The sequence below is a fragment of the Mus musculus genome, chromosome 8 (assembly GCF_000001635.26).
Source record: "Mus musculus strain C57BL/6J chromosome 8, GRCm38.p6 C57BL/6J".
In the NCBI taxonomy this organism is placed as follows: domain Eukaryota; kingdom Metazoa; phylum Chordata; class Mammalia; order Rodentia; family Muridae; genus Mus; species Mus musculus.
In genome coordinates, this window is record NC_000074.6 from 46941586 (window position 1) to 46969163 (window position 27578).

The window sequence follows — 27578 nt, forward strand, 5'->3', positions numbered from 1 at the left end:
GTTTACATCTCTGTCCTTCCTCTGACTTTTCTCACAAGCCTACACCCTCTCCGCTACAGGAAAAACAAACCAAACTATGTTTAGCACGGTGTGGTAAACTTAGAAATAATATGCACTGTCCCCACAGCACTTCTGTGACTGCTCTCAGATCTCATTGTCTTCGTGGCTTTTTGTGAAGACAATGCCATTATGATAGTGACCATTAACACAGCGAACATCTTTTTTGTTGTTGCTATTTTGTTGTTGTTGTTTGTTTGTTTGTCTGTTTTAAATAACAGGACTGATGAGATGGCTTAGTCCAAAAAGGTGATTGCTGCCAAGCCTCGCGCGTGCGCGCGCACACACACACACAACCATGCTTGTGCAACCAGAAGCCACATGTGTAAATAGCCAGTCTTCCCAGATCCCAGTGTAACGTCTGCTAGCAAAGTGCTCCCAAGCATGTGCTCTACAGATACAGATACAAAGGAACCTTAATTGTAAGCACATTTTTCTAGTTATTTCTCAGAATCAGTGCGTGTCTTATGCCATAATATTTTATTCTGTGTTTATTTTTGAGACAGGGCCTTCCTAAGTCATGCAGCCCCAACTCCTGGGTTACAGGGACACACCCCAGTCCCCACCCCCAGCTTCTTGAGTAGCTGGCTGGCACAAGCCACTCGGCATTTATTTTATAATCATCCCTGCTAGACAAATCCAGGGCATGTAGGAGAGAGAAAGAGAGTACTATTATTAACTGTGCTAGGAAAACAGCCGAGGTGCTATTCACCCTACTTTTGAAGGGAGGGGGTGCCTCAGGCAACCTTATGATGGAAGAGATAATCAGGTCTATTTTGTGACCTCTGTATACACCCGGGGCTGTGTAACAACGGGAGTTGTGATTGTCCTCAGAGGTGCTGCTGGCTTGCACTGGCCCTGTGGGAGGATCTGAAGCCCCTTCAGGAATGTGGGAGCCATTTTTTTCTTGTTCATGCCTGGATTCACTCCGTTTTTTTTTGTTTGTTTGTTTTTTCTAAAGTCACAGAGGGTCTCTGTTGGTCACTGGCATGCTCAGCTGGCTGTGGTCTCTTTCTGTGGAATGGATGGCGTTCGGGTGTCTCTGAGCACCCCACTGCCTGTTCCAGTTCACTTGTTACCTACTTGCCTTAGCACATCTGAGCCACTCCGCTGAACCATTTGGGGTGTAATGACGAGCAGAAAGATGGCCCGGATTCTTCAGTGACCCGCTCCCTCTTCAGAGTGACAATTCTCAGGCCCCCTGGTCCATCTCTTCCTGTTCACGAGCAGGTCCTCAGAGGGCAGCGACTAAAGACCCTGACTCACCCTTCATTCTTCCTCTTACAGGTCCTCACTTTCAGGAAGAGCAGGCAACAGGCCCAGCCTTAACTCCCAAAGATACGCCTGCCTCTGCCCCCCAAATGCTGCAAGTAACGGTACGCTACACTGTTTGGCTCAAAATTACATTTAAATGTAAATTAATATTTTTTAAATTAATGATTCAGATTAGCAGGCAAAGTACTAGGTTTCATCCTAGCATCGAGAGAGAGAGAAAGAGAGAGAGAGAGAGAGAGAGAGAGAGAGAGAGAGAGAGAGAGAGAGAGAGAATGCAGAGAACAGAGAGAGACAGAGAGATCAGACCATCTTGTTACAGATTTGATAAGATCCAACTTCATGGTCCACACTGGGGAAATACTTCATGTGACCTTGTTCCTCATCTGTAAAATGGGCACATTCTCATCTGCTGAAAGGTGAGTGGGCTGCTGTCAGGACAATGTCTTTGTGGCTTGCATCCTTTGCAAGAGCCCCACAGGGAGGGATGGCAGATGCCAGCTGCCTGCTTTGCTTTCAAGCCCTCAAACCCACTTTGTCACAAAGCACAGGCCTCTCGTGGTAACCACCCACACCATCAGCTCAAACCCAGGTATTTCCCAGGCCTGCCTCACTTGGTGGCTGTTTATAGGGGCTTTTTGGTTTTTTTCATTTTTCTTTGTTTTTTCTTTTGAGCTCAGGTTAAAGGGAGGGAAAGAAAAGTGAGAAAGGGGGGTCCCCCTGCCGCCCCCCCCACCCCGTAACTGCTCCAGTTTCATCTCATCAAGACAAGAATCTAAACAGTTTCTGGAAAGTACCCTTGTACAGAGGCAGCTGCGAGGGAGAAAAAACAGCCATGAGCATCTCATTGATTCCCTCTGCATCATGGCTGTGTCCTTCTCAGACTTCGCTTGTTTTCCTCCTGCTGGTGCGGTCCTGCTTCCCCACAAATTCTCCTCTCTCTGTCTTAGAGAGCAAGGCTCAATCCCTACTTCCCAAGGATAGTGGATCTTTAAGAGGAAGATGTCAGGGTACTTAGTAGGCCAAGCAGTAGGTGGAAAGACAACAGGATTTGAGGTAAGGCAGGCCTGGGTCTGAGTCCCAGTTCAGTTAGTGTGTGACCTGCAGAAGTTGACTTTCCAAGTCTCAGTTTCCTCATCTGTGAAATGGGAGAGTTTATATCCTATTAACAGACCGCTGTGGGGGCCCTGAAGCACACTCACAACATCTGGAGCTGCTTGTGTGTTTACTTTGCGCTGCAATGACATGTGTAGACAGGTCATACAGTGGGAGGGAAAGCCCTAGAAATCTCCAGGACCCATGTGTTATCTCACACACGATTCACTTCTAATTCCCATTTACCTGGCAGAGTGCTATGAAAATATAAAAATGTGATATGGTCAAGCAATAGAGTGTAAATACATTCCACTTCATAACACCAATAAATACACAGATCTTTTCGAGATAACTAGATCTTCAAGTGTGTGTTTGAACAAATCCACAAGAAGAGAAAAGTACCATAGAGGGGGCCTGTGCCCTCAGCACAGTCCCTACCGCCTACAAAGAAGCCATAACACAACCAAAATACTTGTATATTTTATGTCAAATTGACACAAGCTAGAGCCACCAGAGAGGAGGAAGCCTCAGGTGAGAAACTGCCTCCTTAAGATCGGGCTGTTGGCAAACCTTTAAGGCATTTTAATTCATGATTGATCGTGGAGGGCCCAGCTCAATATGGGTGGTACCATCCCTGGCTGGTGGTCTTAGATGGTATAAAAAAAAAGCAGGCTGGGCAAGCCAGTAAGCTGCACCCCTCCGTGGCCTCTGCATCAGTTCCTGCCTCCAGGTTCTGCCATGCGTGAGTTCCTGCCCTCACTGCCTTTGATAATGAGCTGTTCTATGGAACTGTGAATGCAACAACCCCTTTCCTCCCCGAGTTGCTTTTGGCCATGGTGTTTCATTACAGCAGCAGTAGTAACACTAAGACACTTGACTTTGGTTCTGAAAAGGTTTCCGTATTGAATGCGCCACCTCTCTTACGCAGTTTAAGAAGCCCTCGGCTATCTGGAAGCTTTCCGACACCTGAACACCACGGATACTTCTGAAAAGCACACAGCAAAGATTGGTGTGAAGAAGCTAGGCCTTGAAGGATCCTTCCCTGGGAGGCTAAGCGGGAGCCCGGCAGCTCTGAATCTCCTCTGGCAAGCACAGACTCCATGGAGAGTCCTCTAAACCACTTCCGGCAACAGCACAGGGCGCAGTCGCTACAGCTCTGGGGTGAGTTCTTTCTCTGTAGCACTCAGCCCTTAGGCTGTGAAAAGCATGTTGCTTCCCCAGGCTCCTTAGTGTTCTGCTTTGAGTCTGAAATGGCGCCTGCAAGTTCATGTGCTTTAATACCTGGTCCCTAATCGAGGCTATTGCACTATTGAGAAGTTATAGAACATTTGGGATGCGAGGCTGGCTGGGTTATGTTGGCTGGACTCTGCATGTGATACACATCTCTGGTCCTGGCCCTAGATGTCCTCCTCTTTCTGACCTGCCTTGCTGTGAACAGGCGTGATACCTCAAGCCCCAGCCATGGCAGATGGAACCACTTCAGCTGCTATGCCACCTCTGGCATAATAAATTGTACCCTTTGAACCATGAACCAAGATAAATCTTTCCCCCTTTAAGCTGTTTTTTTTTAAGATTTATTTTTATTTATGTGTATGTGTGTGGTGGGGGTGGTGCAGAGACCAGAGGAAGTGTTGTAGCCCCTGGAACAGGAGTTAGAGGCAGTTTTGAATCTCATGATGTAGAAATGAACTCAGGTCTTCTAGAAAAGCAGCAGATACTCTTAATCTTGGGGGCGTCTCCCCAGCCCCCTCTTATGTGGTTTCTAATCAAACAAGAAGACAGTACACTTATTAAAGTCATTCCTGAGATATGAAGTGTGGGAAGGATGCTCTATTTCAAGGTCCTGGGATATTCATCTGTCTCAAAAGCTGTGATAAGCCTCTACTCAGACCAACTCAGAACTCAGGCCATTCCTATTTTTCACCTTCAAAACCAAACAACTACAAAAGGAGGAATAGAAGAAGTGAACCAGGAAGTTTGGGACATCACATTTGCTAGAAGAGGAGTCAGGTTGGATCAGTGGGGGTCACAGCAATGTTGATGCTGCAGTGGAGAACTGAGATCAATGGGCACTGATTGACAGCTCTCTCTGCCCTAGCTTACTGGTGTCACAAACAGCAAAGTCAGACACTGGAATGGTTAGGGTGTATTTTAATCAATAAGACCAGTGTGGTAGGGAATAGAATCCAGGACAGACCGAATGCAACCTTGATTTGTGTGCTGTGAAGGGAGAAAGAAGAAACGAGGGACAAGTGGGGAACAGTAGAGTCAGGAAGAAGGCGGCTGGATCATAAGACACACACCTACCTGGGTCTGTTACCTGGGACTTACTGAAAGTGGTGCCCACACTTACTGAAAGTGGCGCCCCCTGCTGGGTTGAAAAGGAAGGAAGGCTTTTTTGGCAGCCTTGAGTTCTCTTCAGCAGGTGCTTGAAGTCTGATAGGGTCAGCCCAGGCCTTGAGCTATTAGAACTTACACCGGCTTTCCAGAGTAAGGTTAAGGTCTAAGTAGGGACCTTATGGCTAGAGCTGGTTAAAGAAGTACTTTTCACCTCACTCTTCCCCCCACCTTTTTTTCTCTCATGCCAAGTGTTATGATTAAAAATTGTGAGCCAGGGGTTGGGTACCTTTGGTGACCAGTGCCAAGGTGAACCTCTGAGAAATTACACCATGCAACACATCTAGCTTAAGAGGTTTATTGGGGAGAGGAGAGGAATGAGAACAAGAGGAGAGATAGATATTGACAAGGAGATGGAGGAGAGCACAGAGAGAGAGAAAGACAGAGAGACAGAGGGAGACAAAGAGACAGAGAGAAACACAGAGAGGGGCGGGCAAAGACGAGATGGGGGAGACAGAGAGTCAGAGAGACAGGGACAGAGAGAGAGAGAACGGGAGAACTGGAGAAGGCAAAGGGACAAAGAGAGATGCTGGATGGCTGGGGTCCATTTATCCACAGTATTCACCTGGCAGCAGCCGCTGCTAGGTCCCTGAGCAGGTCAGTGGAATCTCCTGTATACTAACAGAGAGTGTCTTCAAAGGGGATCCTCTCTGTGGGACTCAGTGCTAAGCTCGGCTCACTTGTTGAGATGCTTGAGATGCTCGGGGAGAGGAGAACGCCTGTTACTAGGAGGTAATGAGGAGGTCCTTCGCAGACAGCCACATTCTGAGCTTGGAATTTAGTGCACACCCAGGTTCTGTTCCTTACTGTGGACCAGCCCGTTGTTTCCTCCTGTGAGCCTCCATTTCTTCACTCACCTGTGAAATGAGGGAGAGACCTTTTTCTTTGGACTTGTGGATTAGAAAATCCTTGAGCCAAGCAAACAGCATTTAATGAGCAGCTAATACATATTCATTTCTTTATCTCTGGAGCAAAGTTCAGAAAGTGCTTGATTTAATAAGCAAGTCAAATTCCAAAATTCTTGCATTTTTAGTCGTCTGTGACCTAGAAAACCTTTCTACTGAGGTTCCCAAGACCACTCCCAAACACCTCACTTACGCAGATGCTGCTCTGTGCTCCCTATAAGCACAGATGCAAAAACGTCTTTGGCAGATCTTTCAACATGCACGATTTCCGCAAGTGAGAGAGGTGGGTCTGTGACGCGGTCCGTGGTGAAGATGCTTCTGAGAGAGAAAGCCTGCATCCTAAGCGCGTGTATCTGCTCTCTCACCTTCCCCTGGGGTTCTCTGTGAATCTTACACATCCTAGCTGATGCCAGGGCAACTTAGGTTCACACCCTGGCTCTCCCCCTCCACTTGGTAATTTTGTGACGCGGGTTAGTTCTCTCCGCTTCTGTTTCCCCCTCTGTGAAATGGATTAAGGACAGTGTGTTGCCCTCAAGGTCCTCTTCAAAGACTTCGATGTAAGAGGGTAAAACTGTGTGGCAGAGATCAGGACAGGTCCTAGACTAAACAGCACCGCTCGGTATTCCTCTGTGCTACGGGGCGGTACCCAAGCTGAGCTCAGAAAATACTCGCGGCATTGACCTAATGAAAGACTGTGGGGGCGACATTGCCCCTGCCTACTTTGTCCTTGGTTGTCTGAGGAGATACCCAGTTCAGGATAGAAGGTGGACAAGGAGCAGGCTCACGTGACCTACCCACAGCCAGAGCAGGGATGGAGCCAGGGAAAACAGACCTGTTGCTGGACACACTTGAAACTTCTCTCTGGAAAACTTCGAAGGAAGTTTTCTTAGTCCTAAAACTTCTGAGTAGGTTGATTAAAATCCACCAGTGCATATCTGATACTGAGGAAATATCACAGGAATTCTTGGCGCGCCAGTCTAGACTAGCAGTGACTAAGAACTACACCCACAAGTAGATCTTTGCAAGGACTACTTTTGCTTTATTTCAGTGACTGTTTATTGTTGGAGGAGGGGACAGATCCTAGAAAACGGCTGCTCATTGTTGATAGAGACCTGTGGGGTCTAGAGGTTCTGGCGAGGACCAGAAATGTGCTCTTAATGGCTTCGTATCCGGGAAGCCAGACTCAGAACTCCCATCATCCATCTGTGCAGACATTCATTCGCAAACACATCCCTGCTGTTGGCTGTTTGCTGTCTGCTAGGTTAAATACTGAAGAGAGAACAGGAGCGAAGCTGAAAGACCCCTGTCTGGCCCAGGGGACTGACGCTGTGGGTGGCGCAGGCGTGTACCTGACTCTCAGGAGCAATTCCAGGGTGTGCGGTGCTCAAAGGAATCCATGGAAATGGGATGGTCAAGGAGACAAAAAGCAGTGGAAGAGAAGATGGAGGGCTGGAGGTACAGAGGTCAGAGCTTGGAGGAATCTCCCACAAGGCTTCAGGATGTTACCATGGTTACTGGTCCCTGCCTGACAGCCAGCCGGGAAGAGGAAAGCCTATTTATATTAATTATTGTTTGTACCATTGTTATTATTATTATTATTATTATTATTATTATTATTGTGCCATTCATAAGTGGCAGTCCTAGGTGTCGCCTGGGTGGGTTAACTAAAATCCATTAGTGCACATTGACAACTGAGGAAAAAAAATCTGCAAATTTTCAGTATTTGGTTTTCATTTGACAGTTAGACATCTGATGCCCAGCTTGGCTTTTATGTGGGTGCTAGAGGTTTGAGCTCGGCTTCTCATGCTTGCACACGAACCATGGCCAAGCTTGCTACTGAGCCATGTCCCAGCGCCTGCTTCTGAATGCATGGTGAAACAACAGACCATGTGATTGGGCTAGGAGTTAGGATGGAAAAGCTGTAGGGCTGCTTGCAGAACAAAGGAGTAAGGTCAGGGCGGGCAATTGGCTGGATTAAGGAAACGGTATAAAAATTTCCCGCTTGCCACTTAGGGTCATAAACTATGGTGAGGCTGGCGGGATTTTAAGACAATGTTCACAGTGCATATTGACTACACATGGTACCGTGCTACATCAGTACATTTCCATGGAAGTATACCCCAAGCGCTGAACCAAATCCCCCATCTTCCCCTGCCTTCGACCTTCTCACCTCGACTTACCCTTCTTTGTTGATAGTTTCATCTCTAAATTCATGTCATATATATATGCACACACACGTGACTTTATGGTAAGAGACAAACATATTTGTCTTTCTGAGACTAGCTTAGTTCCCTCAATATAATTATTCTCAGTTGTTCAATTTCCACAGAATCAAGACAATCTCATTGTCCTTATGTCTAAGCAAACTCTTCCCTTCTAAATGCTGTTCTTTTGGTGGACACCTAAGCTGGTTCTGTAAGTGCTGCAGCAAGCATGAAGGAGCCAGTGTCTCTGGAATGTGTTGACTTGGCATCATTCTGGTAAATAGAAGCGCGATAGCTGGATCGTATGGTAGATCGTTTGCCTGTTTGTTGAGGAGACTCCATGCTCGTTTCCTTAGAGGCTGGACTAGTTCACAGCCTCACCAGCAGTGTATACATACTCCCTTTTGTCCACATCCTCACCAGCGTTTGTTGGTTGGAGGCAGGAGCTGAGGCAAAGGCCCTGGAGGAGTACTCCTAACTGCCTTGCTCAGCCTGCTTTCTTTTAGAACTCAGGACCACCAGCCCAGGGATGGCTCCACATGTGATGAGCTGGGGCCACCCCCATCAATCACTCATTAGGAAAATGCTCTGCAGGTTTGCCTACAGCCCATTCTTACAGCTGAGGTCCCCTCCTCTTAGACAGCTATGGCTTGTGTCAAGTTGATGTAGAACCAGCTAGCAGGAGCCTGAATATTTTTCATATGCTGATTGGCTATTTACATCTTCTGAGACTGATCTTCCTTTGGCCATTTATTGTTTGCTTTGACCTCTTAGCTTAGTTGGCTTTTTTTTTTTTTACAATTATTTATTCTTTTATTGTATATTTAGTATTAACGAATGGTGCTTGCTCTGTGTTACCCATGTGAAAATCAGAAGATGATTTGTAAGACTGAGAGTCGGTTCTCTCTCTCCAATGTGATCCCACAGGATCCCACACGAGCAGCTGGGTTTGTCGCCAGACACCCTTACCTGCTGAGCTAGCTTTGCCAGCTCTCTTTGGGTTCTCTGAGTTTGCTGTCTGTTTTGTTTTAGTCTTCTGTCAAGGGTTTAGCTAGGAAAGACGTTCTCGCAGTCTACACAGCTTTCTTTAATCGATTTGAAGTTCTGTATGCGGCTCCCGCTCCATTTGGAGTTAACTTTTATACAGGCGACAAGAAGGGGATCCAGTTTTGTTCTTTGGCCCACTGACATCCAGTTTTCAAGCGGTATTTGTTGTCTTCTTCTCCAGCGTATATTTTTATCTCCTTAGTCATGAGTGAGGTGGCTATAGTCATATGGGCTTGTACTTGTACTCCATTCTGTTCTATTTATCTGCATGCCAAGTATTTTTTTTTCCTACTATGGCTTTGTAATATACCTTGAAACTGGATCCAGTGATTCCTCCAGCATCTTTTGCCCAAGGCTGCTATGGGTATCCAAGATCTTTTTTGTGCTCCCTTATACATTTTATTTTAAATTTGTTTTATGTGCATTTGGTGTTTTGCCAGCATGTATGTAGGAATGAGAATCTCTTCTGCACTGAGTAAAAGCATCGCCTGTCAATAAATATCTGATGACCAATGAGACGAAGAAGGATTAGAAGGTGGGATATCTGGCAAAGAGAGGGGAACTCTCAGAAGGAGTCAGGAGCAAAAAAAATTCCTCATCTGGACTTGGAGGGAGTTGGACATAAGGAACGAGGAGAGGTAACCATGGCAGACATTGAATAGCATAAACAGGTTGTGTCACGAGCTTGTCACAAGCCTAGCTGAAGGCCTATGTGCATATTCATAAATAAATAAATAAAGCCTGTGGTGGCAATGGCAGGAGTCTTTGAAATCTCTAGGCCAGGCCCCAGTAACAAAACCATGTCTCCTAATTCTCCCCGAATAACTAACTGGAGACCAAGTATTCAAACTGCGACTTATGGGGGACATCCCAGGAACCACACTCACAAAGACACAAAGGGGTAAAAAGAGTTGAAAACTTTAAACATAAAGTTGGATTGGAATGCCCATTTGCATATCCCCTGTCCTGGTTTGAATTCCTCGGGGCAATATCAAACACAGAATGTTACATATTATCTATTTGGTCTCATAAAGGAAGATAGGGTTCACCCTGACCTAAGTGGGTATTGCACATTATGTGTAGGTTTTGAACGACAAGCCACGTTCTATGAAAGCGACAAGTGAATGTGAGACGAAGTTGTTTGCTATAATAAATACTCGTGACACAGTGGTCATAAGCCCTTAAAACTATGAAAACATTTCTACATTACAGAAAGCCCCTTTCTGTTAAGCTTTCTGATGACAAGACAGAAAAAATATCTTTGTAAATACCTACTGAACTACGCAATTTCATTGTAAGATGTAGGTGGCACTGTCCTGTGGGTCAGCTAAGGCCAATGTGTGTGGTGGAGCGCTTCCATTTCTGATTTCTGTTTTGGCTGTGAGTTCCAGCTGTGCTACGCCCTTCCAGCGTAAGGGAAGAAAGATGTAAAGAAATACTTTGAGAGCCATGTGCAGGTGTCTTATGAAACATAGCTCTGAAAAGATGGTTTTGAAGTTCCTTTCCACTCCTGTAGCTGAGCTGCTGCCATGAGAATTCTCACCCCCAGTGACCGACCGGCCCGTCTGACCTCAGACAACAAGCCGGAGTGTTTTAGTTACTGTCAAAATCTACTTTCACTTCTGGATCTTGTGAAATTTCAGGATCATAATCGAAATGTACGAAGGGAAAAAAATCCACTTTCAATAAAAAAATTATTTGGATAAAGGATTTGAGATACGATTTTCATCAGTGTGTGCTTTTTTATTATGCATAGTACATTTACTATTTAAATCACATTCTTGGTCTTTATTTTTATGGTCCACTTAAAATTATTGCTAATGACTTCTTGTGATCATAAACTGTTCTGGTCTTGTTTAGTAAGAATTGTGTCCTGCTTTTGTGGGTAAGGAAGTATGGACAGTATTTTCTTAGCTCTAGGAATCCTGATAATGTCTCCTTGCTTTCTCATGCAAGCAATAATATTGGCTTCCCGTAAACATTTCATGCCATACACCACGTTATGTTCAAAGTTCTAAATATACTTCCAGCGTCTCCTGGCAGTTATTGATGTGGGTCAAAAGGCTGAAGCCCACGGATTTTGCATTTCTCTCTAACTTTAAAAGCGTTGCAGTATTGACTTTGGAAAATAAAACACTTCTGAAAGAAACAGCTTTCATTTGAACTATAATTAATTTGCCTTGGGCATTATGGGGGCAGATATTTTCCATTTCAGAAAGTTGTTCTAATTTTTATGGATGTTGTTTTAACTCAGTTGTTCTAGATGGTTCTGTGTTCTCTGACATCTTCTCATCACTCTTCCTTGTTATCCAGTGCTGCACTTCCTGGGGCGTGGAGGGGGCGGGTTGCGCTCTAGTTAACGGTGAAGGACTGATTCCAGCTGATGGTTATGGGAATAGAGCCCACCTTGGCAGGGATGGGGCGGTGTTGATGCTCCTCTTCCAAAGGTCCTGAGTTCAAATCCCAGCAACCACATGGTGGCTCACAACCATCCTAACAAGATCTGACGCCCTCTTCTGGAGTGTCTGAATATAGCTACAGTGTACTTACATATAATAAATAAATAAATCTTTTTTTAAAAATTTAAAAAGATACAATGAAGACAGAAGAAGAAAAGAAGAAAACAGACAAACATTTAAATATATACAGCATACAATTTTGTATAAATAAATCTATTTTCTGTTCTATTTACATATTAGAATATTCCATGCATGTACATATTTAACATCTAAATGTTGAACATATGTTAAATGGCTTTTAAATACATATTTAAACTCTCTGTTGCTGAGATAAATACTCATTTTTTAACTCCACTGGTTTTGTTTAAAACACTTTAAACACTCCCCTACACCCCCCACTCCCCACTTCTGCATCCCTTGAATTTCCACTGAATTTACCTTTGAGTTAGTAATATGAACAAACTTGAGAGGTTTGGCTGACCGTGGCAGTGCAAGCTGTAGACAGTAGCTCGATACAAACCTAAGATGGGAAGAGAATCACTGCAATAAGCCTTTTGATATTTCACAGCTGGGATTAAGATTGTATTTTGGAACTATGGCGCCACCTGGTGGCCATTCTCTTGTTGCCGTTTAACATTTCTATTTTAGACCCCCACCTCTTTGGTAACTTGTACTTGAACACCCTTTGGTCAGGAACCCTAGTATACTATTAAGTAGCAATGTGTGGCCAACTGGACCTGGAAGGCCTCCGCTTGTTCGCTTGCTTGTTAGCACAGGTACCTGGAAATTCTGCAGGTCTAGGTAGAGTACGGGAACAGGGGACAGGAGAGACTTTACATCTTGGTTTTTCACAAGAGCCCTATTATAGCTCTGGCTTTCCCAGAAGCCAACTCCTGTGATTGGATGAGGGACTAATGAGACTAAAAATCAAGCACAAGCCTGCTTGGATAGCTGAGGGAACAACAGGTCTTCTCCAAAGAGGGAGAGGCTTGGGAGATAGCCCCAAGGGGAGGGGACACATCCTCACAACGCGTCACGCACAATAAAGGACTTCATCTAAACATCCATCAGAATCACACAGAGTTTTAAAGACAACCATGCTCAATGCATGCAAGAATGTTAAGGAAAGCTGGTGATTTCCCCAGCAGGTTGATTTGGGGGTTAATTCTTTGGCAATATTAAGAGTTTTGAGGGGCTGGAGAGATGGTTCAGAGGTTAAGAGCACTGGCTATTCTTCAAGAGAGGTCCTGAGTTCAATTCCCAGCAACCAAATGGGACTCATAATAATCTATACTGGGATCTGATGCCCTCTTCTGCCATCCAGACATACATGCAGACAGAATACTGTATCTATAATCAATCAATCAATCAATCAATCAATCAACAATAAATAAATCTTTTTTAAAAAAGATGTTTGAAAACAATCATTGCCTTTTTGTTGAATCTCAACCATAAAGGTAGAAAAGTGGGTCTGTAGGAGGAGAGCTGGCGGCCATCTGTTTAGCTTTAGTAAAGACTAAATATTATGGTATGTATGTTGTACTGTTGCAAAAGGTGGCATGTGCTCAAGGGTTGGTCACTGTCTTAGGGTTTCTATTGCTGTGATGAAACACCATCATAAAAAGCCAAAAGCCACTTGGGGGAAGAAAGGGTTTATTTGGCTTAGATGTCCTGAGTCATAGAGTCCATTAAGGGAATCCAAGGCAGATTCTCAAACTGTGCAAGAACCTGGAGGCAGGAGCTGATGCAGAGGCCGTGGAGGGGCGCTGCTCACTGACTTCTCCTCATAGCTTGCTCAGCCGGTTTGCTCATAGAACCCAGGACCACCAGTCTAGTCCCCCATCCATTGTTAATTCAAAGGACACCCAACATGCTTGCGGACAGCCAGGTCTTACGGAGGCATTTTCTCAGTTGAGATTTTCTCCTCTTAGATGACTACGGCAGCTTGTGTCAAGCTGATAGAGAACTAACCAGCACAGTCACCAACCGGGGATACCATTGGAAGATACTGTAGTCTTTGCCGGAAGAAAGCAGGATATTGGACAAGGTATCCCATTGACGGGGGAACCGGAACTGCAACGGATGTTTTCCTTGTTTGTTTTTGTTTGTTTGTTTGTTTCTCTATTGCTATAGTGAGCAGCTATGTTCCACTGAGTCTCTCTTACCATCATACGCTCCCTTCCATTAGCTCCAGAAAATGAGCCTACAAAGGAAAGAATGAAACCTCTGTACCCATGAGCCAAGATAAAACCTCTCAGGTCATAAGCCATCCTGGGTGTTTTATCACAGGGATGGAGAGCTAGTGTATAGCCAGAATCCGTGTTACTTTACTATTTTGACATGGTGTCCATCTTCAAATAGAATACTGTGTGAAAGTCAAATATACAAATGGGTGGACTGAATATAAAGGGTTCTGCTCTGGCAATAACCTCCACCCTATTATCGGCACAGTCCCCAGCTTCACAGAGACATTACCGGGGCACTTCCATAGTTAAAGCATGTTCTATGGTACAGTGGGACATCCCTGCCTCCATCGACCCTGGATGTTAATGCTAAACCCTTTTCTGGGAGCTCTGAAATCATGGCTGAGTCTCTCATGGGTCTCTTCTGCATTCCAGAGCACACCAAGTTTTTCATTCTGACCTTGATTTTGCTACCACTAAAATGTTTGTCTCGGGACATTAGAAACAACGCCAGGCCATTGGACACCTCACTGTCATTGGAACCACAAAGCTGTGTCAACCCATCTAGCATACATAGTCTTCCCTCGTGAGAGATCTTTAGACTCCTGGATACAACCTAAAACAAACAAGCAAAAACCAGAAAAGCAACTTAAGTAAATGAGAACGTCCAACAACCCCACTATCGATGGAAATGAATATTTCTGGTGTGTTTTCTTTCAACATTTATCTATGTGATATGTACAGCTAAAATACTTGTGCAAGATATGCAAGGTTACTAATACAATATTAATTTATTTTCTGACGCTGTAAGTCAATACCACTGACTGGTTAGTCTAGAAAGAATGTTTATTTGGTTCAAAGTTCTAGAGGCTGCGACGTGCAAGATCAAGATGGTGGCATCTACTGAGAGCCGCCTTCTTGCATCACAGCGTGGGAGGGTACCCCATGACAAGATAAAGCAAGCATGTCCGCACACATCTCGCTCCCTCTTCTTTTTTTTCCCCCATTTTTTATTAGGTATTTAGCTCATTTACATTTCCAATGCTATCCCAAAAGTCCCCCATACCCACCCACCCCCACTCCCCTACCCACCCACTCCCCCTTTTTGGCCCTGGCGTTCCCCTGTTCTGGGGCATATAAAGTTTACTTGTCCAATGGGCCTCTCTTTCCAGTGATGGCCGACTAGGCCATCTTTTGATACATATGCAGCTAGAGTCAAGAGCTCCGGGATACTGGTTAGTTCATAATGTTGTTCCACCTATAGGGTTGCAGATCCCTTTAGCTCCTTGGGTTCTTTCTCTAGCTCCTCCATTGGGAGCCCTGTGATCCATCCATTAGCTGACTGTGAGCATCCACTTCTGTGTTTGCTAGGCCCCGGCATAGTCTCACAAGAGACAGCTACATCTGGGTCCTTTCAATAAAATCTTGCTAGGGTATGCAATGGTGTCAGCGTTTGGATGCTGATTATGGGGTGGATCCCTGGATATGGCAGTCTCTACATGGTCCATCCTTTCATCTCAGCTCCAAACTTTGTCTCTGTAACTCCTTCCATGGGTGTTTTGTTCCCAATTCTAAGGAGGGGCATAGTGTCCACACTTCAGTCTTCATTCTTCTTGAGTTTCATGTGTTTAGCAAATTGTACCTTATATCTTGGGAATCCTAGGTTTGGGGCTAATATCCACTTATCAGTGAGTACATATTGTGTGAGTTCCTTTGTGATTGTGTTACCTCACTCAGGATGATGCCCTCCAGGTCCATCCATTTGGCTAGGAATTTCATAAATTCATTCTTTTTAATAGCTGAGTAGTACTCCATTGTGTAGATGTACCACATTTTCTGTATCCATTCCTCTGTTGAGGGGCATCTGGGTTCTTTCCAGTTTCTGGCTATTATAAATAAGGCTGCTATGAACATAGTGGAGCATGTGTCCTTCTTACCAGTTGGGGCATCTTCTGGATAAATGCCGAGGAGAGGTATTGCTGGATCCTCCGGTAGTACTATGTCCAATTTTCTGAGGAACCGCCAGACTGATTTCCAGAGTGGTTGTACAAGCCTGCAATCCCACCAACAATGGAGGAGTGTTCCTCTTTCTCCACATCCATGCCAGCATCTGCTGTCACCTGAATTTTTGATCTTAGCCATTCTGACTGGTGTGAGGTGGAATCTCAGGGTTGTTTTGATTTGCATTTCCCTGATGATTAAGGATGTTGAACATTTTTTCAGGTGCTTCTCTGCCATTCGGTATTCCTCAGGTGAGAACTCTTTGTTCAGTTCTGAGCCCCATTTTTTAATGGGGTTGTTCAATTTTCTGAAGTCCACCTTCTTGAGTTCTTTATATATGTTGGATATTAGCCCCCTATCTGATTTAGGATAGGTAAAGATCCTTTCCCAATCTGTTGGTGGTCTTTTTGTCTTATTGACGGTGTCTTTTGCCTTGCAGAAACTTTGGAGTTTCATTAGGTCCCATTTGTCAATTCTCGATCTTACAGCACATGCCATTGCTGTTCTGTTCAGGAATTTTTCCCCTGTGCCCATATCTTCAAGGCTTTCCCCCACTTTCTCCTCTATAAGTTTCAGTGTCTCTGGTTTTATGTGAAGTTCTTTGATCCACTTAGATTTGACCTTAGTACAAGGAGATAAGTATGGATCGATTCACATTCTTCTACATGATAACAACCAGTTGTGCCAGCACCAATTGTTGAAAATGCTGTCTTTCTTCCACTGGATGGTTTTAGCTCCCTTGTCGAAGATCAAGTGACCATAGGTGTGTGGGTTCATTTCTGGGTCTTCAATTCTATTCCATTGGTCTACTTGTCTGTTTCTATACCAGTACCATGCAGTTTTTATCACAATTGCTCTGTAGTAAAGCTTTAGGTCAGGCATGGTGATTCCACCAGAGGTTCTTTTATCCTTGAGAAGACTTTTTGCTATCCTAGGTTTTTTGTTATTCCAGATGAATTTGCAAATTGCTCCTTCTAATTCGTTGAAGAATTGAGTTGGAATTTTGATGGGGATTGCATTGAATCTGTAGATTGCTTTTGGCAAGATAGCCATTTTTACAATGTTGATCCTGCCAATCCATGAGCATGGGAGATCTTTCCATCTTCTGAGATCTTCTTTAATTTCTTTCTTCAGAGATTTGAAGTTTTTATCATACAGATCTTTCACCTCCTTAGTTAGCGTTACGCCAAGATATTTTATACTATTTCTGACTATTGAGAAGGGTGTTGTTTCCCTAATTTCTTTCTCAGCCTGTTTATTCTTTGTATAGTGAAAGGCCATTGACTTGTTTGAGTTTATTTTATATCCAGCTACTTCACCGAAGCTGCTTATCAGGTTTAGGAGTTCTCTGGTAGAATTTTTAGGGTCACTTATATATACTATCATATCATCTGCAAAAAGTGATATTTTGACTTCCTCTTTTCCAATTTGTATCCCCTTGATCTCCTTTTGTTGTCGAATTGCTCTGGCTAATACTTCAAGTACTATGTTGAAAAGGTAGGGAGAAAGTGGGCAGCCTTGTCTAGTCCCTGATTTTAGTGGGATTGCTTCCAGCTTCTCTCCATTTACTTTGATGTTGGCTACTGGTTTGCTGTAGATTGCTTTTATCATGTTTAGGTATGGGCCTTGAATTCCTGATCTTTCCAAAACTTTTATCATGAATGTGTGTTGAATCTTGTCAAATGCTTTTTCTGCATCTAATGAGATGATCATGTGGTTTTTGTCTTTGATTTTGTTTATATAATGGATTACATTGATAGATTTTCGTATATTAAACCATCCCTGCATTCCTGGAATAAAACCTACTTGGTCAGGATGGATGATTGCTTTAATATGTTCTTGGATTCGGTTAGCAAGAATTTTATTGAGGATTTTTGCATCGATATTCATAAGAGAAATTGGTCTGAAGTTCTCTATCTTTGTTGAATCTTTCTGTGGTTTAGGTAGCAGAGTAATAGTGGCTTCATAAAATGAGTTGGGTAGAGTACCTTCTACTTCTATTTTGTGAAATAGTTTGTGCAGAATTGGAATTAGATCTTCTTTGAAGGTCTGATAGAACTCTGCACTAAACCCGTCTGGTCCTGGGCTTTTTTTGGCTGGGAGACTATTAATAACGGCTTCTATTTCTTTAGGTGATATGGGACTGTTTAGATGGTCAACTTGATCCTGACTCAACTTTGGTACCTGGTATCTGTCCAGAAATTTGTCCATTTCGTCCAGGTTTTCCAGTTTTGTTGAGTATAACCTTTTGTAGAAGGATCTGATGGTGTTTTGGATTTCTTCAGGATCTGTTGTTATGTCTCCCTTTTCATTTCTGATTTTGTTAATTAGGATTTTGTCCCTGTGCCCTTTAGTAAGTCTAGCTAAGGGTTTATCTATCTTGTTGATTTTCTCAAAGAACCAACTCCTCGTTTGGTTAATTCTTTGAATAGTTCTTCTTGTTTCCACTTGGTTGATTTCACCCCTGAGTTTGATTATTTCCTGCCGTCTACTCCTCTTCGGTGAATATGCTTCCTTTTTTTCTAGAGCTTTTAGATGTGTTGTCAAGCTGCTAGTATGTGCTCTCTCCCGTTTCTTCTTGGAGGCACTCAGAGCTATGAGTTTCCCTCTTAGAAATGCTTTCATTGTGTCCCAAAGGTTTGGGTACGTTGTGGCTTCATTTTCATTAAACTCTAAAAAGTCTTTAATTTCTTTCTTTATTCCTTCCTTGACCAAGGTATCATTGAGCAGAGTGTTGTTCAGTTTCCACGTGAATGTTGGCTTTCCATTATCTATGTTGTTATTGAAGATCAGTCTTAGGCCATGGTGGTCTGATAGGATACATGGGACAATTTCAATATTTTTGTATCTGTTGAGGCCTGTTTTGTGACCAATTATATGGTCAATTTTGGAGAAGGTCCCGTGAGGTGCTGAGAAGAAGGTATATCCTTTTGTTTTAGGATAGAATGTTCTGTAGATATCTGTTAGGTCCATTTGTTTCATAACTTCTGTTAGTTTCACTGTGTCCCTGTTTAGTTTCTGTTTCCACGATCTGTCCCTTGATGAAAGTGGTGTGTTGAAGTCTCCCACTATTATTGTGTGAGGTGCAATGTGTGCTTTGAGCTTTACTAAAATGTCTTTAATGAATGTGGCTGCCCTTGCATTTGGAGCGTAGATATTCAGAATTGAGAGTTCCTCTTGGAGGATTTTACCTTTGATGAGTATGAAGTGTCCCTCCTTGTCCTTTTTGATAACTTTGGGTTGGAAGTCGATTTTATCCGATATTAGAATGGCTACTCCAGCTTGTTTCTTCAGACCATTTGCTTGGAAAATTGTTTTCCAGCCTTTCACTCTGAGGTAGTGTCTGTCTTTTTCCCTGAGATGGGTTTCCTGTAAGCAGCAGAATGTTGGGTCCTGTTTGTGTAGCCAGTCTGTTAGTCTATGTCTTTTTATTGGGGAATTGAGTCCATTAATATTAAGAGATATTAAGGAAAAGTAATTGTTGCTTCCTTTTATTTTTGTTGTTAGAGTTGGCATTCTGTTCTTGTGGCTGTCTTCTTTTTGGTTTGTTGAGGGATTACTTTCTTGTTTGTTCTAGGGCGTGATTTCCGTCCTTGTATTGCTTCTTTTTTGTTATTATCCTTTGAAGGGCTGGATTCGTGGAAAGATATTGTGTGAATTTGGTTTTGTCGTGGAATACTTTGGTTTCTCCATCTATGGTAATTGAGAGTTTGGCCGGGTATAGTAGCCTGGGCTGGCATTTGTGTTCTCTTAGTGTCTGTATAACATCTGTCCAGGCTCTTCTGGCTTTCATAGTCTCTGGTGAAAAGTCTGGTGTAATTCTGATAGGCCTTCCTTTATATGTTACTTGACCTTTCTCCCTTACTGCTTTTAATATTCTATCTTTATTTAGTGCATTTGTTGTTCTGATTATTATGTGTCGGGAGGAATTTCTTTTCTGGTCCAGTCTATTTGGAGTTCTGTAGGCTTCTTGTATGATCATGGGCATCTCTTTCTTTATGTTTGGGAAGTTTTCTTCTATTATTTTGTTGAAGATATTAGCTGGCCCTTTAAGTTGAAAATCTTCATTCTCATCAATTCCTATTATCCGTAGGTTTGGTCTTCTCATTGTGTCCTGGATTTCCTGGATGTTTTGAGTTAGGATCCTTTTGCATTTTGTATTTTCTTTGACTCTTGTGTCGATGTTCTCTATGGAATCTTCTGCACCTGAGATTCTCTCTTCCATTTCTTGTATTCTGTTGCTGATGCTCGCATCTATGGTTCCAGATCTCTTTCCTAGGGTTTCTATCTCCAGCGTTGCCTCGCTTTGGGTTTTCTTTACTGTGTCTACTTCCCTTTTTAGTTCTAGTATGGTTTTGTTCATTTATATTACTTGTTTGGATGTGTTTTCCTGTTTTTCTTTAAGGACTTCTACCTGTTTGGCTGTGTTTTCCTGCTTTTCTTTAAGGGCCTGTAACTCTTTAGCAGTGCTCTCCTGTAATTCTTTAAGTGACTTATGAAAGTCCTTCTTGATGTCCTCTATCATCATCATGAAAAATGTTTTTAAGTCTGGGTCTAGATTTTCGGTTGTGTTGGGGTGCCCAGGACTAGGTGGGGTGGGAGTGCTGCGTTCTGATGATGGTGAGTGGTCTTGATTTCTGTTAGTAGGATTCTTAGGTTTGCCTTTCGCCATCTGGTAATCTCTGAAGCTAGCTGTTATAGTTGTCTCTATTAAGAGCTTGTACTTCAGGTGACTCTGTTAGCCTCTATAAGCAGACCTGGGAGGGTAGCACTCTCCTTGGTTTCAGTGGGTAGAGTATTCTCTGCAGGAAAGCTCTCTTCTTGCAGGGAAGGTACCCAGATATCTGGTGTTCGAACTGGACTCCTGGCAGAAGTTGTGTTCCACTCACTAGAGGTCTTAGGATCCCGTGGGGAATCCTGTGTGGGCCCTTGCGGGTGCCAGGCGACTCCGCTGGCCAGGAAGCCCTGGGCTCGAGTGGAGCGGAAGGGGCTTTTGTCCCGGGTCAGGCCAGGGCAGTCTGCTTCCCTATGTACCGCAGTCTCAGGTTCCGCGCGATTGGATTGGGGCCGGCGCTGTGTTCCACTCACCAGAGGTCTTAGGATCCCGTGGAGAATCCTGTGTGGGCCCTTGCGGGTGTCAGGCAACTCCACTGGCCAGGAAGCCCGGGGCTCGAGTGGAGCGGAAGGGGCTTTTGCCCCGGGTCAGGCCCGGGCAGTCTGCTTCCCTATGTACTGCAGTCTCAGGTTCCGCGTGATTGGATTGGGGCCGGCGCTGTGTTCCACTCACCAAAGGTCTTAGGATCCCGTGGGGAGTCCTGTGTGGGCCCTTGCGGGTGTCAGGCAACTCCGCTGGCCAGGAAGCCCGGGGCTCTAGTTGCTCCCTCTTCTTGCAAGGGCACCTAGTATCATCACGGAGGCCTCATTCTCAAGGCCTTATCTTATCCTAACTCTCTCACAGGAGAACCCCTTCCAAATTGTTTTAGCATATGAATTGAGGGATTAAATTATCAACATATGAACTTTTGCCACAACAGTGACCTTACTTGACCGAGCTCTCAGGAGTCCAAGCCAAAGAGACTGAATGCATGTACGACTTTTGTCTGAAGTAGACACCTAGTGCCTAACTCAGGAATAACCCGTGTCTCTCTAGCATCCCTCCAGTTTGTGGCAGGCACTGACAAACAGTCCCAATCTTATTGTGGAGCCGGAGGAAACCATCACTGGGCTGGAGATACTCCCTTCTTTCGCATTCTTGACCTTTCTTAGATAATTCAAGTTTGTCTTTAAGGTGCAAAGGGCTCTCTGTGTGTAGAGATTGCTTCCTATCAAATGACTATTTTGGATTTGGTCCTTCATAAGGTCTTAGCTGGTGGATGTTTTGTAACCCGCAAAATTCTGCTAGCCAGAGGTTAATACTCTGAGAGGCAAAGAGCTGCTTTAAAATCGCTAGTGAAAAAGGTGGGCTGGGCAGTAGGAATATAGAACTGCATCTCTGTAGCAGACTAGGTTTCCATGGAAACAGATGCAGCTGAGTCAAACCCACGAGTAAACTTTTCCACGTTCAGTATTAAGCTTGGAATGTGGTAAGAAACAGCTACTTACTGGCCAGACCTAGGGAAGATTTCAGCAAGACCCTCCACAAAAGGCTCAAAACAAAACGGGTATGACTTTACATGCACACACACATGTGCTCATGCTCACACACACACACAATCTCTCTCTCTTTCTCTCTCTCTCTCTCTCTCTCTCTCTCTCTCTCTCTCTCACACACACACACACACACACACTCGTACAAGCACACACACACAAGCACAACAATATGAGAACCCAGCTTCGGCCTCCCGCAGTTACCTAGTTTGCTAATCAGCAACACAGGCCCACTTGGGGAGTAAAAATTAGTGTAACTCATTCTGGAAACAGCACTGTTAAGAAACCTTTAATGAGCCCAGTGGTTATAATTTGAAGTGTTGGGGGTTTAATGAAATACAAAAATCACACTTTGCAGACCCAAAAGCCCCTCATTTACTGGAGACATTTACGAAGCAGGAGGTGTGATGTTGCTCTGTGGGAAAGCTTCGGGCCTGCACCTTGTGTGAGCCACAGAGGTCTTGAATCAGTCTTTGTTCCCTGAGCTGTCAGAGGTACAACAAGCACTTCTGCGAGCAATCGCCCTGCGCCCCAGGAAGCTTAGGAGTCCCCGGTGGTTTCCCCTCTGGTGGAGAGAGAGAAGCTGCAGGACACTTGAGCTTGGGAGAAGCTGGGGGGAGTTTGGAATCCTGCAGTTTCCTCCTCTTTCTGCTTACAGCAGGGAGGACTGGGTTCCGCCCAGCGTTTGCAAATGCCCTCTGCCAGCAACACCAGGCCTCAGCTTGTTTTCTTGGTTTTAAGGCTACCTGCTGGTTCTTTGTAAAATTTAGGGCTTCAACCTGTAAGAACAAACTTGCTTTGCAACAGAGAACGCAGGACACAGGGAGCCAGGGAGCCAGGGAGTCCCGAGGGACAACTTTGATTTGGGCATAACTTAGAGTCTCTGGCTTTGCATGACTAGGCTTGTGATGTGCCTGTGTCTTCAAACAAGGTCTCATATAGCCCATTAGCTTCCAAATCCCTGGGTAGTTGAGGTTGGTCTTGAACTCCTGCTCCTCCTGCTCCCACCCCACCCCCACCTCCCACGGCTGGGATTACAGGCATGAACCACCACCCTTGGTGGTGTCTGCGCTTTGAATGCCAGTCCCTCTGCCATTTCTCATGGCTTGAATGTGACTGTCTCCTCAAGGCTGGTGTTTGTCACTTGTCTCTGGTGGGTGGGAGGTTTAGCATCCAGCTGGCAATAGATGCAGGCTATTAGGGGTGAATCTTGGGGCTCTTTCCCTCTGTTGCTTCTGATTCTCTCTCTCCTTTCTGATCCAACAAGCCATGTCACGAACTCCTGCCACCACAGGACAAGCTACTGCAGCCTGCATGCCTTCTTCTGGACTATGGCTTCCCATCAGGATGGACCATCCCACTGACACTGTACAGAGACCCTCACCACCTTACCTTGCTGCTGTTCGGTTCTTTTTCAGAGTGATGAGAATATTAACAAGTGAGCCATTGTAATTAGACAAAGCAGTGGCAGCATTAGGCCTCAGGGCTCCACCCCATTCTTGGGTCAGGGTGATGCCATTAGAAAAGGGAGAATTCGCCACTCCCACCCTGCCTTTTCTTGCCTCTATGTCCACTGCGTGATAACACAGAAAGCCCTTTGCCAGATGCCAGTGCACTATAATGTACATATATTGTGTCTTGAACTTCCAGAACTACCATCGATGATGTATTCTCTTCCTTATACATTACTTAGGTGCAAGTATTCTGTTATAGTTGCAGAAAAACAGACTAAGCAATGAGCTAGCTTGCACTGTTCTGCAAGCTGATATTCCTTCCTCTGCATCCGAGACTCCACCATTTAAAGATCGAGTGCTGCATTTTTTTCCTTGAAGCATCAGAGATGGGTTGGAGATAATAGTAATAGAATATTCTATGCACAAGAACGTAATCAAAGAGAAAGACGTCCAGCTATGTTTAACAGTTTCAGGGAGAGCTACCGTCTCACCTCTAGGCTTGGGCAATGATGCTGGTTTTTAATCTACTCTAGTGCTGTACAAACTTTACCCATCCTCCATGGCTGAATGGCTTTCAAGATTCATCTTCAGTAGAGTCATATCTAAGCATTTCGTGGCCGCCTCCACCACTGTTCTCGCCGCCATCCAGAGGCATTGTGAGGAACCACTCATTTCCCTTTAGATTAAACACACCAGCCACGTGTGGCCTGCCTGCAGCCGGAGCTACTCCAATGTGCAAGTACGTGGCAGTCAGATGGGAGAGAAAGAGAAGTAGAGCAGTTTGAGCATTAAGGAGATGGAATTGGAGATATAGGATGGAGAGGAGTGGCCTGTTGTGAGTAGCCAACCCTGCGAAGTCCCATGGTGCCACTGAGTCTAGGTCCCTGGCGATGCAGCAGCAGAGGTCGATGTTGATGTCTTTGGTGCATATTACATTATTAGAGATGATGGGGATGTCCCTGGTTTGGGCAGCTGCTAGGGACTGTGTGCACCTCCAGGGGCTGAGCAGGATCGGCCCCGCCCCTCCCTGGCTGTGGTGCTCTGGAGAGCTGCCCTGGGTCTCACCAGTGGGAGCAGAGCACTGGAGAGGGAGGGTGGGCCCTGTCGCAAGCAGCACAGAAAGCTGGCCCTATTGGCGGGGAGCAGTTGGCCAGCCCTGAAGGCATGATTGGCACTGACATGGAGGTGATGTCCTCCCCAAACCGCTTCCACCCCTCGTCACCTCCGCCGTCAGGACAGCGGGCCCTGCCCCTCACTGGCTGAAGCACTTTGGCTCTGCACCTCGCCTGGATAGCACAGCAGAGCTGGCCCGAGTGGTGGCGGTGCAGGCGAGCCAGCTCCCAAGGTGAGAACACAGGAATTCCGACCCTGCTACTCCTTTGCCATGAGGTGGCACAAACACAGAGGTGGCACCCTCACCCCTTGTGGTGGGGAGAGCGGTCCATGGGATCATGAGAACAGGCGAGCTAGTAGTTGAGGTAGCCTGGGCAAGGGAGGTGTGGGTGCCCTTTTCCCTTCATCCCTAGCTACCTGAAGCAGTCAGGACTGATTGCCCCAGGCTCATGAGAGCAGTTGAGCTGCCCTCACTGGCTACAACACTCAGAAGACTGGACCCTGCACCTCGCTTGGGCAGCACAGTATAGCTGGCCCCAGGGGGTGGGGGTGGGGGTGGGGGGTGGGGAGAAGGTGAGCTGGCCAAGAGGGCATGGGCACAGAGAGTCAGCCTCACCACTCATCTGCCAGTAAGTGGAGAGGGCACAGGGGTGATGCCCTTCCTCTCCCCCTACCTGTGGAAGAGCTGGCACCAAATTCAGAACTGGAGCCCTAGCCCTGCCTCTCACTGGCACTTGGGAGAATGAGCCCTGTGCCTCACCTAAGCACAACAGAGAAACTGGCCTTAATGGGGAGGGCATGGGTGAGCCTGGCCCTGAGGGCATGAGAACAGGAGAATTGGCCCAGCCCCTCACACGGGTGAACAGGCCTCACACCTAGACTGAGCAGCACCCTGGAGCTGGCTCTGGAGGCTGAGCGCTGGTGATCCAGTCTAGAGGGCATGAGGGCAGGAGAGCTGACCCTGTCTCCTGCCAATGGCAGCACAGGGTGGCCTAGAAAAGCAGTGTTGAAGAACTCACTGGGGTGGAGTGGATAAGGAGAGCTGTCGAGCTGACCAGCACAGCTGCCACCCAGGCCTAGATTAATGGCTTTGAGTTGGCCTACCCCACCATCTCTATCATCTTCAAATGGCTGTGATGTGTGAAAGGGCTGATCCTGCTGACCCATGACACATGGCAACAACAGGATAACCAGGAGGAGTCCCCGAGAAGATCCAATATTGATGGTGTCACAGAAGCCAGAGATCTGGAACCAGACCAATGACTCATGGCAATGAACATTTGCAAGAGGAGACGTGTGGATAGAGGGACACACTGTGGGACACACTGTGACACACCACAGTTTCCACGATGAGATGGGTTGTAGGTTTTATTTGCTTCTCTGGTTTGTTTTGAGTTGGTAGGGTTTAGTTTAGGGCTTGTCTTTTCCTTTTTCTTCTTCTTCTTCTTTTTTTTTTTTTTTGGTCTGTTTTTTGATTGGAGGGGGAGGTTGCAAGGGCAGAGAGTGGATATGAGGGGCCAGGGAGATGACTGGGACTGATGTGAAACTCAAGGAACCAATAACAAGTTAATAAAGTGAACACACACACACACACACACACACACACACACACATATATACACACACACAGTTGTTATATGTTATATATATATAATTCAATGTTTTATATATATATATATATATATATATATATATATGTATATATACCTTCAATGTTATATATATAGTATATACACACACACACTTAATGTTTTATACACAGAGAGAGAGAGAGAGATTAATAGAATGCGGAGGTGTAAGGGACCAATGAGACTTTGAATCCAATTCCTTGAGAGAAGGAACATGGCCTTCTGGGATGACAGGACATTTCTCTCAACAGCATGGGGCATGTTGCTGAGACCTGCCCACGAGGGTCCACCTCCTCAGATATGAGTCTTAGCCAAGTTTGAATGGTCCGATGCACAGCGTGAACAAAGCTAGCTGGGTCACTTCTGACTAACATGAATAGATTCAGGGGTAGGGAGATGGCTCAGTGGTGGATGCACTGCCCACAGAAATCAACATGAAGACTGGACTTTTGGATTCCCACAAATCCGTATAAATGTCAGACACACCATAATTCTGGCTTCTTAGAAGGCGAGACAGACTGCCCAGAGCAAGCTAAGGAGACTAGACATATTAGTGAGCTCTGGGTTCCGCTGAGAGACTCTGTCTCAATGAGTGAGACGGAAGAGCAACCAAGGTCCACTCTGGGCATTAAGCCCAGACCTCCACATGAATGCTCAGACTACTGCCCGCACATGGTGCTCCTAATCACCCAAAACATACACGCACACATTCAAATATCACACACACACATGCACACATGCACGCATGCACATTTAAAACCTGCCCAAACTCATTTCCTGGAGGACAGTCATTAGGGCACAAAACAGTGTTCTATTGCAGATCAAGTGGCTTCCAGCAACTCAGAGAGTATTTCATTTTATGGCTCCAGATGTCAGAAGCTGGGAATGGGCCTCCTGGGACTGAGCTCAGGTGATGGTAAGGCCTCATTCACTTCTAGAGGCTCTAGCTAGAAAGTCCCTATTCTGACTGCCTTGGAGCATCTCTAGTTTGTCGGGAGCGTGTCCTACAACCTCTCCGTCTTGACTTGGGAAGATTTAAAGCTTCTTAAGGGCCACGCTGGGAGATCAGCAAAGTCCACACCCATCGGCATTTGACGTCTGTGTAACTGGGTGACGTCAGTGTGTGAAGCTTTCTGACCCATACCTGTGACACTGCAACCACTCCTTCCTTACTTTCATTTCACAGTTACTTATGCTCACTCTCACATGAACTCTTTGAAGCTGACATTTTCTTTCCAGGATTAGTGGTGAGGAAACACACTCAGCTGCTATGTTCATGGTCAAGAGATACATTCCCTACAAGAACTATGATGCCATATGTCCTTGGCTTCCTCTGCATGGTTAAGAGAATAGCAAAAGTCTTGTGTGCCTTCAGTGGGAGAGGGCGCCTAGGCCCGCAGGGAATTCATGTGTGCATGGGGGTGGGGGGTAGTACCCAGAGTAGGGCTTCCCTGGGGAAGAAGGAATGAGGGGAAGACTTGTGTGAGGGGGGTACTTAGAGGAGAGGATGGACTGATATTGGGTTGTAAAGAAAAAATAATTTAATTTAAAAAATTGGGTTTTCCAAAATCGGTAAAATCCCCATGAAGTATTATATAATATAGCCACGCAATAAG

At 45.3% G+C, this 27578-nt stretch overlaps 1 protein-coding gene across 2 annotated transcripts in view; it reads left to right on the forward strand.

Moving 5' to 3' along the window:
* Enpp6 (ectonucleotide pyrophosphatase/phosphodiesterase 6) overlaps window positions 1-27578 on the forward strand; it is a 157566-nt gene that overhangs the window by 2389 nt on the left and 127599 nt on the right. Inside the window, exons 1-3 of one of the 2 annotated variants that reach the window (XM_006509444.4) lie at window positions 281-479; window positions 1345-1433; window positions 3353-3585. In XM_006509444.4, coding sequence (XP_006509507.1) covers window positions 3525-3585 — 61 coding nt within the window. In that variant the 5' untranslated portion in view covers window positions 281-479; window positions 1345-1433; window positions 3353-3524. Of the gene's footprint in view, window positions 1-280; window positions 480-1344; window positions 1434-3352; window positions 3586-27578 lie in introns of those variants that run through there. The other variant, XM_011242227.3, reaches the window with a different exon arrangement.